General features: G+C 43.8%; 1 protein-coding gene across 1 annotated transcript in view; it reads right to left on the bottom strand.

Annotated features, from left to right (window-relative positions):
• Positions 1-17,457, bottom strand: part of LOC144752107 (nicotinamide N-methyltransferase-like) — a 71,373-nt gene that overhangs the window by 18,588 nt on the left and 35,328 nt on the right. Inside the window, exon 2 of the mRNA XM_078640049.1 lies at positions 2,749-2,956. Coding sequence (XP_078496175.1) covers positions 2,749-2,956 — 208 coding nt within the window. The remainder of the gene's footprint in view (positions 1-2,748; positions 2,957-17,457) is intronic.

Genomic DNA, 17,457 nt, shown 5'->3' with positions numbered 1-17,457 from the left:
AAAAAGCTAATTAAGGAACATAGTTACCACCAATTTTAGGGTAATCAAGCTCCCTGCTTAATAAAATGGCCATTAATATATATTATAAAAGAAGAATGGGGATGGGATACATCCTTGACGAACACCCTCTGTTGATGTGATTGACTCAGTTTTTTCTCTGTGGGTGCCATATCTTATGGCGACCATAGTGTTAAGGTGCAACCTCTGGAGAAGGGATACCTGCAGCAATACCTTTCAACTCGGCCCACAATGTGTCCTGGTTAACTCTGTCAAACGTGCTGGACATATCCATGAAGGCCAAGTGGATTGAACCCTTTCTGTCCTTCACGTAGTTGTTAATAATTACAGAGAGATTAAGGCATTGCTCAGTTGTGCCTAATCCCCTCATAAAACCATATTGTGTTTTAGACATGACTCCTACATTGGATTCCCAAGTCTCTAAATGGGCAGGACGACTCTGCCCAGCACCTCGACCGTGGCGTCAATGAGTAAATTTGACCCATGTAGAGTTTGGTGGTTCTCTATACCTTTCAGCATTGTCCCATATAATCACTATAACTTAATCGATGTGTGTAAATTCCACCTGAAAGCACCTATAGCCTAGGAGAAATACTACAGTTCGAGTTTTTCTAATATAGTTACATTTCAAAATTGCTATTTATTTATTTATTTATTTATTTATTATAGAGTTTTATATAGCGCGAACAAGACCTGTGGGTATCAGAGCGCTTAACATCGAAATAGTTAACTAACACAATTGTTGACATTACAAAGAACAAACAGATATGAGGTATATAATAGCATGAATATGATTGTGTGAGCAATATATATGCAAACAGAAACACATGTGCAATTCGCAATTAAGAGGTGGGGTAAGGCTAAGCTTAAATCATATGCCAAAGGCATCGCAAAAGTGAGGTAGGCGATGGTCAGGTTTTGGCTTAACAAAAAGTTAACCTTTCTAAGAACAAAACCGTTATGAGGTAGATAATAGTGTGCCTATGATTATGTGAGACAGTATATATGAGAAACACAGACACCATGCAATTCACATTAATAGGTGGGGTAAGGCTTATATCATATGTCATATACCCCGACAGGAGTGAGGTAGGAGAGGGTAAGGTTTAGACTGTGAGATACAGATATATTATCACATCGCCCTTCAGGGCATTAGGTAAGGGTACATCTGCGTCTTATATAAAGCGCCAGTCTTGAGCCAACAATTAGCTTTCATATTATTCAAGTTGGAGCTTCTCCTTCTGAGAGCAGCCCTAGATCAGGACAGCGAATCTATGCAAGGTATTTGCTCATCAAGAGGCTCTTCACTTCCCGTTTGAATGATGAAATATTGTGAATCTTCCTAATGCTTGGAGGAAGAGAGTTCCAGATTCTAGGGGCAGTTCCAGAGAACGCTCTGTCGTAAGTCTTTTTCTTTCGGAATCTGGATGGCCGCAATAGCAGTTCAACGGCACTCCGAGCTGGTCTGTCACCTCCAGATATCGTAATTTTCTTGGCTAGATATCTAGGAGTGTTGCAGTGAAGCGCTTTATGGGTGATACATACTAACTTCATTTGTATTCTGGCTTCATAAGGAAGCCAGTTTAATGCTTTCAAGTGAGGGGATATATGATCAAATTTCCTTGATCCTGTAATCAGTCTTGCCGCTGCGTTGAGGCAGGCTTTTAGCGGAGCTGTTGACATTTTTGGTAAACCTGCTAAGGTGGAGCAGCCATATTTGATCCTAGAGATAACAAGAGATTGGATTGCTAATTTTAGATCCGCTTCAGAGAAGTAAGGTTTCATTTTCCTTAAGTAGTTAAGGTGGAAGCGGGCAGTTTTAGCCATTGCATTAATGTGAGCTTTCATGTCGAGGTTCTCGTCTAGGGTGATTCCAAGTGATTTAGCTGATTCGACTAGTGTTGGGGTGCAGTTTAGTGCAGACACTAGTTTGGTCCATTCCCTAATTTCCGAATGGCACCTTGGTGGTGAAATTAGAAGGCACTCTGTTTTGTGAGCATTTAGCTTCATTGGGTACGTAAAAAGCTGCCTAATGTTTAGTAAATAGGTAGGGCACTTTTTGTGGCTCCCAGTGACTGGCTCCAAACAGCTATAATGTACGTTTATGAGGAACAGCATACCACAATCCCTGTATTTAATTTCCAAAATGGGATTTTTTCCAAAGCTGCCCATGTTCCCTACAGGATCCTCTGCTACTGTTGTAAACAAAATCCCATTAAGGAACATTCTTAACAGGAGCAGGCACACCTACAAGATTCCTCAAGGGGTAACTTTTTAAGCTTCTATTACCACAATTTCAGTCACAAACCAGTGATAAATCTCATAGATAATGATTAGAAACAGAGGAGATGCCCATTCATGACTTCTCCTATCTGTGATTCGGAATGAGTTGGTAAACTTATGTGCAATGCAATAAGTCTTTACTGAATCACAAAATGTCGTTAGTACATTGCAAAACACTTTTCACACCACTTGATGTGATGCATTTCAAGAAATGTGAGAGACAGTTCATGTTTGCTCACTTACAGGTTCAAAGGTGGAAAACAGTTTTATATGCACCATAAACATTTCTAGTATCAACAATGGAAACATGGCATGAACCTGCTGCTCACCTCTGGAAAATTGAAACTGATTTCAAGAAAGTAATCCTGTAGCCCTTGGTGCTAGTATTGCTGGCAAGGTTAACAAAGGTAGGCATTTGAAATACATCATCAGGGGCAGAATGCATACCTGTTGCCCTGATGCTCACAAAGCATCATTAATATGTGACTCCAATCCAAAGCTCCAGGTTCATTTCTCCTCCACTTTTCAATCACCGCAACACACTGGTCAGTGGAGCCGCCAAGAACGATGTCTGAAAAATAGTCACAGGCTGGAAACGCCCAGTGGAAGAAAGGAGCATGGGACAGCACAATCAGAAGCTCCCCATTCACAGCCCCTGGTATGAAAAATTTACAGAATGGATTATTAATTACAATATTGAAGTAATTACATTAAATCAACCTCTGCTCACCCCTGGGTAGCTTGGCACAGAGCAGTAAGGCTTAACTTTAGAGGCAACGTGTAACATATTTTTACAGCACTTCAAACAGTACAACTCACCTGGTGCAAAACTAGAGCTTAATACATTTAACAAAATAATACCACAATGAAAAATCCATTAATTTGACCTTGGGTTATTATTTATTAAAGAATACACTGAAATGTATTGCTTAGAAGCATAAACCGCACAAAGGGGCTATCTGGTAGTGATTGAGCGGGACAAATACAATAGTTCTGGTGAACCATGATGGAACCTGAGCCAGATGATGGAACCAGACTGTGCTCGCTGCAAAGTTCCTTAGTTGTGTCATCAAAAGAGGAGAGATGCGAGAAGCACAGGGGTGAGGTGACACACTCTTTCTGTATCAGCACAGCACAATGTATGTGTATCACTTGCAGTCAGGCCAAAATACTTACTGGCCTCATAATCATATCTGTTGTGGGTCTCTACACGTGTAGTCCCATTCTTAGACAAAACAACTGTAATTCACAAATCAAAATTAAAGTTACACATGGTATCAGTTGTCACAAAATATGTGTATATGTCTGTTAATAATGATGTCAATGACACATATTTTAGTAGAGCAAAGAGCAGCAAACCATAAAGGCTGCTCCTAACCCGTGTTCCAAAAGTAGAGTTCTATACATATATATAAAATTTCTGTGCAGACACTACAGGCACTTGCTGCAAAGGTGCATAAACCAAAATAGGTTACAAATAGTAGTATAAGGTGTATAGATGCATCAAAGCAATAACTCAAAGCATAGATATGATTCTTGTCTTTATTTTACTTTCTTATTTTTACACTGCATAATATGTGTTTAATGAAGACAGGCAACTCATTTCATCCATGTAAATGGACTTCTAACAAAATATGATTGCAAATGAGAGACATTCGCCAAATGGAAGCAACGCAATAAAGGTCCAAGAGAAAACCCATATCAGTGTACATCCTCAATGTTTCAAATTCATGAGTAACAAAGGTTATCTATCCCTGTGGTTTTGTTCATGTATAAGCTAAAATATTGTGGAGCGGTCAGGCATGGAAATAGATACAATGATACATGTGTGGACACAAATTTGATCAAATCACCCAATACAATCTCGCCAATAACACCGAGGCAGAAAAACTTGATCAGGCAGGCTCAGTGACCTATGACTGAAGCAACTTATTGACATATCATGGGTGTGGTGACACGTAACCAGCAGAAGAAATACGTGAGCAGGATGAAAAACAGATGAATCCCACAGATCGGCAGCAACAACACAATGGTCCGGGGAGATTGCCCCCAAAGAAAGAGCACATAGACTGAGGGGTGCACGTTCCCAAACCAGCATAAAGTTAGTTTCTACACGAAGTTAGGAACACTCAGCCAATAAGGACACAGCACGTGCAGTGATCATGCGCTTCCCATGCCGGACATGTGGACTCCCACTGACCCTCATTCTGTCCACGCAAGGTGACCCCACCTGCAATTGTTATCAGGTGGGAGTAATTTATCATAAACAAGGATCTATGAATTGTTTTATGATGCCCAGAGAAATGCATATAATGGCACTCAAATAATTGTACTTTGAGGCAGTCCTCAGATCAGCTTCTGTAACTGTGTTTAATCAAACCAGTTGTTCCTGGTTTTGACAAACGCCTCATGTCTGGCCTCCTAACAGTAAGCTCATACAAGTGATATTGTTTTTTATTGAAACAAATATTCATACATATGACCTTGACATTCCTAGTCTGACTAAGCACACGTATATCCCCATACGGAAGAACCGTATGGCCCCTGTGCAAGACTTAACCAATGATTGTCCTATCTCACTGCTACCTCTCCTGAGAAAGTTTAAAAAAAAACAAATTAATAAACATCTTTCAGACTTTGATGATGAATCTCGCTGCTTTGATCCAACTCAGTCTGGTTTTGGGCACAGACAAAGCACTGAGTCAGCCTCGATTGCCGTCACGGATAACATCAGACAGGCACCGGACAATGGACGGGCAATTATACTTGTTCTGCTTGAACTGTCTGCGGCCTTTGACACTGTCTCACACCAAACTTTGCTCAGGAGACTCAGTGAGATTGGGAGACAAGGAATAGCCTTACAATGGATGATGAGTTTCCTCTCACTCAGAACCCAGACTGTCAACTGGGTCCCCTCTGTTCTGAGACCACAGAACTCACCAAAGGAGTACCTCAGGGATCATGTAAGGAGAGGTTTCAGTTTTACTTAATAAGGGCATGCCTCTGTCTGTCTGATTGCTCAGTTCTAACTCGTTCACCTATCTCGATTAATTCTCTTTCTTGGGTTCGTTCTTGGGATTCTCTACTTAGTTCTGACTTTCTGATTTCTTTTTCGGTTCTTTTATGAGCTTCTTTGCGCCATAACTCGATGGCATCTTTCTGCGACTGTCTGGCTTTCTTTTTCCATAATACTTCTTCGACTCGCATGATGCATTCGGCATCCCATGTACCCGATACGGGCCATCTATACTTTTCTTCTAACTGTTTGGTATAATCTACCCATAAATCTAGATACAATATGGCGCTTATGCCATGTTTCTGATACATAAAGTGACCTGGACTGTCCCTAGGCGGAACAGGAACTGCTTCTTCTAACAAACCCTTTCTAGTTTTTAACTGACGTAATCTCGAAAAAAGAGACATTGTAAACTTGAATCGGAACACAATACAATAAACGAGGAACAATGACAATTGGGAAAACAATTCAGGCATACCACGACATTGGAAATACATTAAACAACATCATAACATTACGGTTCGGACAGAAATATTACCTGGAATACTGAGAACAGAAAACACAAGAATTTCTCGAGAACGGAACAGACTAGAGTTACTGGATGCACTGCTGAAACAGTACGGAACATACCGGTCCCATAAAGGGACGCATCAAGACCCGTATCCACCTAGGTGAACACTTCGTTTGTGGGCCTGGGTACCACCAACCCACGGACCAGAGTCAATTTAGATTGACCCTGTCTAGATACTACCCCAGCAATGGTACTCACCGGGCAGCAAGAACGGAAAGCCTCGGACTGGACTGGACTGCTTATGACGACGGACGACGAACTTCAGACTTCAGTTACGGGTGGGCCTCCGGATACCTCGGACCTTGGACTCTTGGCATGGGCTCTGGTCGGGACTCGCCGCGTTCCTCCACCGTCTCGTTTGGATGCTGGACCGCCTCCTCCGTCTCCTCCGTGGGCCTGAGGGATACTTGAAGCAGAAATATCTGCACGTGGCCGGTATGGTTCCGTCACGGCTGCAGAGGGTCAGGGGGTCGGCGTGGCTTCACCGACGCGTGGGGAAAGGGCAAGTCCCTGTTCGGGCGCCATTATGTGGTAAATAAATAAATAATACCCTATTTTTGACTAGACATATATCATAACAGATAGCTCAATAAATAAGAGTCAAGATTCGAGGTAGTAGGAGTTTTGCAGGTTTAATACAGCATAAGGACAGGAACAGGACAACCTGCATAGGAACAGGGGCCCAGCAGGGTGACAGGGGCCCAGCAGCTGCTGGGGCTGGGTCTGGGATGAGCGCGCTAACTTTTAATAACAATACACGAGCATATATACATAGCGCAAACACATAGCATTACATTGCAGTAGGCGTAGCAGTGGGTGGAACAGAAGACGTGACGCGTAGCAGTCGCGAAAGATAAGAGTAAAAGTAGGTGTAACTGGGCGTATACATAGACATGTGGTGCAGACGTAACAGAATATGTCATGAATGGGGCGGAAACATTGGAGGGGGCTACCTAAGGAGCCGGGACCTCTAACCTGGTGGTGCGCGCAAACTGGCAATGACGTGTTACGAGGAGAAGCTGGGGGCTATGAACTCTGTGTTAGGAGCAGAGACTAAAGTCTGGAGGGTCGGAGCGACATGTACCCAAACCCTATCTAGTATCTGATGTTTAGGGAACATGTTGATATAAACTAGAAGTCAAGAGGGGAAAGGCTAATTGACTCTAAGACTAGAGCATGCATTTATTCTACATGTAGTGCGTGATGAAGAATATTAAATGACCATTAAATACAGTATTTCTCTAAAGTGGAGACGAGAAGGCTAGACAATGACGGAAACTATTGATGCAGTTCAGTAGTTTAGGAATGCAGAGAAGGAGGACTAAACTGATAACTGGAACTATAACATACTTTTGGCAGACTCAGAGGCAGAGCCAAGCTGCACCGGGCACTGCGAGGCAGGAAGTAAGTGAAAGGTCGAGGATACAGGTGGGGGCTGTATCGCTCCTCAGCGAGGCTTCAGGAGACAGGAGCTGAATCTGATGTCCGGGCCCTTTTGAGGCCTGGAAACGGGGACTTATAATGAAATAACGTGCACACTGAGAAACGTGGCAACGTAGCTTTACATAGGCCTGGTATTCGTAGTATTCACGAGGACTGGAAACTAGCATACTAGAGGTGGACATAACTGTAATTGCGTCATTAATCGGACATGGGGAATAACATATGCATATTGGTCATGCACACATAACATATGATGGATGACACGTAGGGACACAGAACATGGCAAAATTTACTTTTCCACATTCCCTCCTTGTCACTACGTTTCCATCAGGAAACATCAATACTCATGATACCATCTATCATTTCATACAGTACCATTTGTTCATCTCGAATTGTCTTGGAACGGGATTTAGAACGGGGCTTGGGACTAGGAATACAAGAGGTAGCACACATGCCGCAAATCGCAGGGCCACATTGTATACAGAGGCAGCAGCTGAATATGATCGCTACTGCGATACCTAGAAAGGACAGGACTTTCCATCCCCAGGCGGAAATTATATTCCAGAACCAACCGGACCATGTCCAGGTGCCTGGATCTTGGTGTAACAGATGGGCAATTTTATGAAGTCTGGTTATAGCTGAATAAACGGACGGCGCGTTATTTGGAATGAAAATGCAGCAACTAGATCCGATGAGTCTACAGGCCCCGCCCCTATCGGCCAGTATGACGTCAAGGACGAGACGATTCTGTAAAACGACAATTCTCATAAAGGATTGCTCTTCGGTTAAGTTACCTAGAGAGGAGGCAGTCTCGTCTACTACAGCTTCAAGGGTTCTTGTTAATCTACGAATTAGCTTACTATTTACAACTGTACCTAAATAAGGGAACACACCTTTATCAATATCAATGAATTGTTCTGCAGCAGTTTCAGTATAATCGACAATCGGGAGGTTTCTCTTGTGTCTAGTATGTACTAGGAAGGAATTCCTATGGTAGTCAGGTGGGGCTAGAAAAACAGGTGGCAGTAGGAAAGCAATGTAACAGGTTCCCTCCCAATCGAGGGGCAGACGAACATATGCAGTTTGACCACAAACAAAATAAGAATGACGTGAAGCTTTAAAAATAGATTTCCCACTGTCATTATACTGGATAACAGTAGTACAATCACTATGTCCTACGTGTACAGAACCATAATTACGGACACATAATTCGCCTTTGACTGGTAGTACTGGAATAGCAGGTGAGTCTGGAGTAGTATCAGACTGAACATTCAGGACCATGAAATTCGAAGAATAATTACCTAAATTATACACTTCATTTTCTAGATCTAACCCTGTTCTGTGGGGGAGACCTTGCTTGTCTGGGAAACATGTACTGTTAAGAAAAGACATATCTGTTGAGGATGACGTTAACGTGGACCATGCTCCACACGAACCATTATGTGAAAATGGATAAGGAAAGAGTGGCAGAACTCCCTTCGGTGTCTGGAAAGGGGGGAGTCGACCACACACCCAACAATTAGTGGCATTGCTGGTCTGGTGTGAGTAATGTAACATACGGATAAATGAGTTATTACGCATAGCGAGGCGATATGAATATTCGTGAGGGGGCAGATCACTAAACGTGTGTTCTGCTGTAGCATTAGCAGACTTATTTACATGAAGAACTGGGAAATATAGGAAAAAGGCATAACTGGTGCAGGAAATCATAATGCTGAGAAACAATATGAAACTTAGAAAAACGATACATTTGATTGAGTTTTTACTAACTCTCTCACTATGGGGGTCTATTTTATACATGTCAGAAACAGTCTAACCGTTTCACCTAGGGGAGGACTTAGACAATCAAACTGACTGACTTATTTTACTAGACCGTAGTTTTTGCTTATACTCCTGCTGCGGAGTTTTCTCTATCAAGGGAGGGGTTGTATCAATGTCTTTTGCGGGACAGTCCTTAAGAGCAATATTTTGGCAGTCCTTAAAATCCTGGGAAATGTTCTTAAAGACGGGTTTCAGTCCTTTTAAAAGTTTAACGTGAGAAAGGTGTATCCATCCTTTTCGGCCTTCCAACTTCACGGCTGTACGGGTGGTGAGGAGGACCTGACGGGGCTCTTTCCATCGAGGCTCCAGCGGACTTGATCTGTCAAAGTTACGGACCATCACCATGGAACCTGGAACGATTTCATGCGGTGCCACCTCGGTATTGTCTGGAAATGCGGCAGCAACCTGTGAACGACATGAGTGGAGGGCAGACATCAAGGAAGCTAGGTAATCTGTCAGCATATTACATGAAACATCAGTAATACTTCGGGGTCTAGGAGTACCCCACATGTTAGGGGGGCGGCCGAATACGACCTCATACGGGGACAGACCTGATCTGGAATGTGCGACCATGCGCATATAAAACAAAGCGACTGGCAGAGCTACTAGCCAGTCCACACCCTTATCTTTACATATTTTTGCAATTCGAATTTTCAGAGTCTGATTATGTCTCTCGACTAGACCGGCTGCTTCAGGATGGCGTACACAATGGAACTTCCACTGGTACCCTAACAACAGGGAAACGTGCTTCATGAGTTCAGATGAGAATGGCTGACCGTTATCAGAATATACGACTCTAGGGAGTCCATATCGAGGGAAGAATTCACGAACCAACTGCTTGGCAGTGGTCGCGGCTGTATAATCTGGGACTGGATATGCTTCTGTCCATCTGGACAGAGCGCATACAACTACAAGGACATACTTGAAACCTCGACATCGCTCCATCTGAATATAATCCATCTGGAGGACTTCAAAAGGGTGGTCAGGAGGCTGGAAACCACCTTGTTCCACCGGGACACTTTTACCTGGATTAAACTGACAACATATCATACAGGTACGGACTTTCTGCTTGGCTGCAGCTCGTAAATGCTTGTTGAACCAAATGTTCTGGATACTGTCTAACATAGCTTTTTCTCCTAAATGTGCTGGACTATGTGCGGTATTAATGATGACTTGAACCATAGAGTCGGGGAGAAACCATGTGGCTCTACCCTTCGTTAACCATCCTTGATCTGTCTGGACCCCTCCTTGTTCAGACCACTTCTTGATTTCTTCGGGAGTAGCATGTAACTGGATATCTATGACATCTTGTGTAGGGTCCTTAACTGTCATACATGTAGTCAGATCTGGAGTATGTGTCAGGTTAACTGGAATGTCTGGAGTTTGTGCTGTAAGCTTGGCTGTGCGATCTGCTAGATCGTTACCCTGGGAAATAATGTCAGTGACTTTCGTATGTGCTTTGCATTTCATGATAGCAATGGATGTCGGTAAATGTATGGCATCTAACAGAGCTTGAATAAGGAGACCATGCTGAATCTTGGTTCCATGAGAAGTCATGAAACCTCTCTCCTGCCAGAGCACTCCAAAGTCGTGTACAACTCCAAATGCGTAACGTGAATCTGTGTAAACATTAACTTTCAGGTTCTTGGCGTGTATACAGGCTTGTGTCAGAGCAACTAGCTCTGCTGCTTGAGCGGACAGGGTATCAATACGGTGTGTTACAATAACTTCAGTATCAGTAGTCACTGCATACGCGGCGACTAGTTCTCCTGTACTAGTTCTCATACATGAACCATCCACATAAAGTGTCAGGTCAGGATCTGGTAACGGAATGTCTGTCAGGTCTTGTCTTGGCTTTGTCGTAATGTTGACTACTTCCACACAGTCATGTGGGTCAGGATTTGAATTAACTGATGGTAACAGTGTAGCAGGATTCAGGATGTTGCAGCGTCTAATTTCTATGTGTGGCTGGAACAGTGTCAATTCATAACCTGTTAAACGTGCAATTGTCAAGTGCTGTGTTTGTGTTCGGTTTAAAAGAACTTCTACGGAGTGTGGAACCTGTACTGTCAGGGAGTGTCCTAAAACTATGGAATCACTTTGTCTGATAGCTAGTGCTGTGGCTGCAACTGACTTGAGGCACGCAGGCAACGCCTGGGCGACTGGATCTAATGTGCTCGAAAAATAAGCACAGGGCTTGTACTGTCCTGCTTGATCTTGTGTGAGAACAGATAATGCTGTACCTTCACGTTCAGTAACGAAAAGTGTAAAAGGCTTACTGTAGTTCGGTGTAGCTAGAACTGGAGCTTGGCATAGGGCTTTCTTTAACTCGTTGAAACTAAGTGTATGTTCAGATGTCCAAGGGAGAACAGTCGATACGGCTGCCTCCTGTGTCGTTAACTGTATCAGTGGCTTGGCTAGAAATGCATACTGGGGAATCCATTGTCTACAGTAAGAAGTAAGGCCGATAAAGGCACGTACCTCCTTCTGGGTCCTGGGCCGGGGAAAACTCGCTATCAACTGGATACGGTCTGGTGTCAACTGCCTACCCCTCTTGGACAGTAAGTGTCCTAAGTATACCACTTGCTGGACACAGAATTGAAGCTTCGAAGGTGACACCTTGTGCCCCATCTCGGCTAGGAAATACAAAACCGTGAGTGACGCTCGCTCGCAGTCACGTTCAGAACGGGCTGTGATCAGTAGATCATCGACATACTGGAGCAGGGCAGTGTCAGTTGGCATGTGAATATTATCTAGTTGTCTCTTAAGTGCTTGACTGTAAATACTAGGGCTTTCTGTGAAACCTTGAGGAGCGCGTGTAAACATATAGCTCCTTCCATTTAAACAAAATCCGAAAAGAAACTGGCTGTCTGGATGAATTGGAACACTAAAAAATGCATTCTTGAGGTCTATTACTGTAAAGAACGTGGCTTCGGAATCAATGGCTGTTAACAGGGAAGAGATGTCTGGGACAACTGGGTACTGCGGAATAATACATTTGTTAAGTTCTCGTAGGTCAATCACTAATCGATATACTGGGGGTGCAGTTGGATCAGTACGTTTCATGACTGGAATGATCGGAGAATTGCATATATTGGAGTCAGTTTCTACAACTACTCCTTGAGCGATGAGCTCGTCAATAATTTTGGATAAGGCTGCTACAGCCTCGGGTGGCAATCTGTACTGTCTGATTCGTGGTAACACTACACCTGGTTTGAGAGTCACACGATAGGGTGTGATTTGCATGTAACCTACATCAGTTGGACCTTGCGCCCATAAATGCTGCGGAACATTAGACAGTCTTGAATCAAAATCTCGTAATACATAGTGACCCTTAAAGTCACGTAGGAACAGACGTATTCCCTCCGGGGAACAGCATATAACTGCACCTAACTCTTTCAGTGTTTTAATGCCTAATAGGTTTTCTGGACATGACTTAGTAAGTAACAGGTCAGTAGTACGGGACAATGGACCTACTTCTAGAGTAACTGGCTTTGAAATCTCATTTACGATAGGCTTTCCTGAAAATCCAAGGGAAACATTTCTTGAGCCTGAGAGCGGAGCCCCTGGAACTTCGGCGTGACTAATTGTGGTCCTACTTGCCCCTGTATCAATCAAAAACTTTCTATCTTTCCCTAGTACTTGACTGTGAACATAGGGACCTTCTTGATCTACAGGTATCTCGATGAGAGGCAAGCCTACCTCCCTCTCTAGGCTGTTTCATGAATATGGCTGGTACTCTGGATACTCAGACTGTGCATACTGGTACATCTGTGATGTAACGTGCTGTGTTGCAGCAATAGGCTGCGGTACTGTAACTGTCTGTGGTGCATTCTGTGGCTGAAGAGTCTGTGAAACTTGCTCTTGTCTAGGCGGACGTGGTCTTTCTTTAGTCTTACCAGTAGCTATGTTGTGTTTCAGAACTGCACACTCACTTATAAAATGACCTGGCTGTTTACAATAATTGCAGTTCCCTTTAACGGGAGCTGCAGGATGACTGGCTTGATTCGGACCCCTCTTCTGACTGTCTTGAGGAACAGATTGTGCAACTAGCACTTTCATTTTCGTGTCTTTCATACGTTTTCTTTCGTGTTCTTGCTCTTCCCTGATTCTATTCTGGTGGTACTGGAGCATCTGGAGCATCTGGGACGGAGTATTAGCTTGCCAGGTGCTTTCGACTTTCAAAACTCGATTTTTAACTTGTGGACTTGAATTCTCGACTAATTTAGTAACGAAAAGGTGAGGGTATGACTCACTACTTGTCTTGAGACCACTGTTGATACTGAAACATTTTTCAAATCTAGAATAAAAATCACTAATATCTTCATCTTGTTTCTGTTTACAGGCTGAGATTGCATCCCAGTCTTCTTTTCTAGTTGTCAATAATCTAGGTAAAACTTGAATCAATAATTCTGGTAATTCTTTACATTTATCTCCAAGACCGGTACCTGGTACACGTGCCTTGTCTTCAGCTTCTAGAACTGTCCAATCGATCTTTTTCTCTCCCACCTCCCATTCTTTTTCCTTGAGCTTTTCATACACCCCTGCGGGCAACAGGACCTTTAACATTTTAATGATATCTGGGTAAGTGTATTCTCCCATACGGAGCATGTCTTTTAATTCTCGATGGAACCCTGCTGGATCTTTGTCATGACAGGGAATTAATTTCTTCATTTCAAGGAGTTCCATCTTTGTGATCGGAGTGTATACAAACACTCGCTGCATTTCGCCACCCGTTCCTCTGACTGGGTGGACTTCTCGTAACGGATTCTGTCTGTCTATGTAGAATGATTTACTTTCTGGGGGTGAGACATGAACAAAATGCGGGTTCAAGAATGTTCTATATTTGTGGCGCTGTTCTAGAATGACACTAATTAAATCGGTACCTAGACCTCTCCATTTATACTGGAGTAACTCGTTCAGGATATCATGTAACGGACCTGGATCAGAATGTTGACCCTCATACAGAGTAATGAGGTGCTGGATCATATACATACCCACCAGTCGCTGCTCGGCTGGGGGCAATTTCAGAAACATTTGTGCCACTATTTCGTCTGGAAAAGTGGTAGAATCAGTAATCCATCGGACTGCTGATCGCACTAATTCCTGTTCATGCATAGTACTTAACTCACTATAACCGATTCGTGATTTCAGAATGTGATCGGTAGCTTGAAATACTTGTTCTAGGGAACCTTGTTCTGGTGCTGGATGATGGAAAGTAGACTTGGGTTCTAGACGTAAATGGCGATCTGGAAATCTAGGTTTCCCTACATACGCTATTCTGGCAGTATTCTCGTCGTCTTCCTCTTCAGGATCGGAGGTACTTTCTTTCTCGCTTACTTGTGCTGCTTTACGCTGTTCGTGTATCTTTATTATTTCTCTACGGATTTTCTTGTACATACTTTCCATGGCACTAATGGTATTGTGCTTTCCTTCGGCTATATTATCACTCCACTTTGTCAGGATTTTCATTTCGGCTGGATCTTTAGACGGGTAATCTTGTTCTCTTATTAGACAATTAATTAAGAACTTTAATATCATACGCTGAATCTCGGCTTTCCTTTGAGACATGGCATCACTAATACTTTCTGGATCATCCCCTGTACGGATGAAACGATATATTCTGTCTAGATCTTCTTTCATATTCGGCAAGGTGACTAGATACTCGGTCACCCTCCTTATGCGTACGGAATATAAAACCATATTAAATTCGCCTGGAACTGGGTCATAGACACATTCGCCAAGGGTTTGCCTGATTTCTGCAACAGACTTATTACTCTTAGGAGTACGCTGTGATGCTTGAGCATGTAATTCGAGTGCTGATAAACGTTTGTATGGCGGCGGGGTTTGAGGAAGACCTCCCCCTGCGGCCCCTAAACTAGAATCATCGACTGATGCTTTTCGTCCTGGCAGGGTGGGTAATTGTAACGTGGGCTGGACTTGTATGGCGGGCTGACCCGGGGGGGCTGTTAAGGGCACCCCGGTGTCTGGAGGAGCAGGAATTACCTGATTTACAGGGACTGGCGGAGCGCGAACAGGATTTGCATATTCTGGGACTGTGTCGTCCAGATAGGACGAAATAAAAATATCAGCTGCGGTCGGTTTGTGACGTAGCTTGGTCGGAACTAATGGTGGCGGGAAATTACTGGATGCCTCTGGGGTCGCTTTTGGCAAGCCCTCAGCAAGAAGAGGATACATACCCTTAATAAGGGCATGCCTCTGTCTGTCTGATTGCTCAGTTCTAACTCGTTCACCTATCTCGATTAATTCTCTTTCTTGGGTTCGTTCTTGGGATTCTCTACTTAGTTCTGACTTTCTGATTTCTTTTTCGGTTCTTTTATGAGCTTCTTTGCGCCATAACTCGATGGCATCTTTCTGCGACTGTCTGGCTTTCTTTTTCCATAATACTTCTTCGACTCGCATGATGCATTCGGCATCCCATGTACCCGATACGGGCCATCTATACTTTTCTTCTAACTGTTTGGTATAATCTACCCATAAATCTAGATACAATATGGCGCTTATGCCATGTTTCTGATACATAAAGTGACCTGGACTGTCCCTAGGCGGAACAGGAACTGCTTCTTCTAACAAACCCTTTCTAGTTTTTAACTGACGTAATCTCGAAAAAAGAGACATTGTAAACTTGAATCGGAACACAATACAATAAACGAGGAACAATGACAATTGGGAAAACAATTCAGGCATACCACGACATTGGAAATACATTAAACAACATCATAACATTACGGTTCGGACAGAAATATTACCTGGAATACTGAGAACAGAAAACACAAGAATTTCTCGAGAACGGAACAGACTAGAGTTACTGGATGCACTGCTGAAACAGTACGGAACATACCGGTCCCATAAAGGGACGCATCAAGACCCGTATCCACCTAGGTGAACACTTCGTTTGTGGGCCTGGGTACCACCAACCCACGGACCAGAGTCAATTTAGATTGACCCTGTCTAGATACTACCCCAGCAATGGTACTCACCGGGCAGCAAGAACGGAAAGCCTCGGACTGGACTGGACTGCTTATGACGACGGACGACGAACTTCAGACTTCAGTTACGGGTGGGCCTCCGGATACCTCGGACCTTGGACTCTTGGCATGGGCTCTGGTCGGGACTCGCCGCGTTCCTCCACCGTCTCGTTTGGATGCTGGACCGCCTCCTCCGTCTCCTCCGTGGGCCTGAGGGATACTTGAAGCAGAAATATCTGCACGTGGCCGGTATGGTTCCGTCACGGCTGCAGAGGGTCAGGGGGTCGGCGTGGCTTCACCGACGCGTGGGGAAAGGGCAAGTCCCTGTTCGGGCGCCATTATGTGGTAAATAAATAAATAATACCCTATTTTTGACTAGACATATATCATAACAGATAGCTCAATAAATAAGAGTCAAGATTCGAGGTAGTAGGAGTTTTGCAGGTTTAATACAGCATAAGGACAGGAACAGGACAACCTGCATAGGAACAGGGGCCCAGCAGGGTGACAGGGGCCCAGCAGCTGCTGGGGCTGGGTCTGGGATGAGCGCGCTAACTTTTAATAACAATACACGAGCATATATACATAGCGCAAACACATAGCATTACATTGCAGTAGGCGTAGCAGTGGGTGGAACAGAAGACGTGACGCGTAGCAGTCGCGAAAGATAAGAGTAAAAGTAGGTGTAACTGGGCGTATACATAGACATGTGGTGCAGACGTAACAGAATATGTCATGAATGGGGCGGAAACATTGGAGGGGGCTACCTAAGGAGCCGGGACCTCTAACCTGGTGGTGCGCGCAAACTGGCAATGACGTGTTACGAGGAGAAGCTGGGGGCTATGAACTCTGTGTTAGGAGCAGAGACTAAAGTCTGGAGGGTCGGAGCGACATGTACCTAAACCCTATCTAGTATCTGATGTTTAGGGAACATGTTGATATAAACTAGAAGTCAACAGAAGAAAGGCTAATTGACTCTAAGACTAGAGCATGCATTTATTCTACATGTAGTGCGTGATGAAGAATATTAAATGACCATTAAATACAGTATTTCTCTAAAGTGGAGACGAGAAGGCTAGACAATGACGGAAACTATTGATGCAGTTCAGTAGTTTAGGAATGCAGAGAAGGAGGACTAAACTGATAACTGGAACTATAACATACTTTTGGCAGACTCAGAGGCAGAGCCAAGCTGCACCGGGCACTGCGAGGCAGGAAGTAAGTGAAAGGTCGAGGATACAGGTGGGGGCTGTATCGCTCCTCAGCGAGGCTTCAGGAGACAGGAGCTGAATCTGATGTCCGGGCCCTTTTGAGGC

This window comes from Lissotriton helveticus, chromosome 4_2 (assembly GCF_964261635.1).
Source record: "Lissotriton helveticus chromosome 4_2, aLisHel1.1, whole genome shotgun sequence".
NCBI lineage: Eukaryota > Metazoa > Chordata > Amphibia > Caudata > Salamandridae > Lissotriton > Lissotriton helveticus.
The sequence above is the reverse complement of the archived record's forward strand: the minus strand, read 5'-3'. Positions and strand labels throughout refer to the sequence as shown.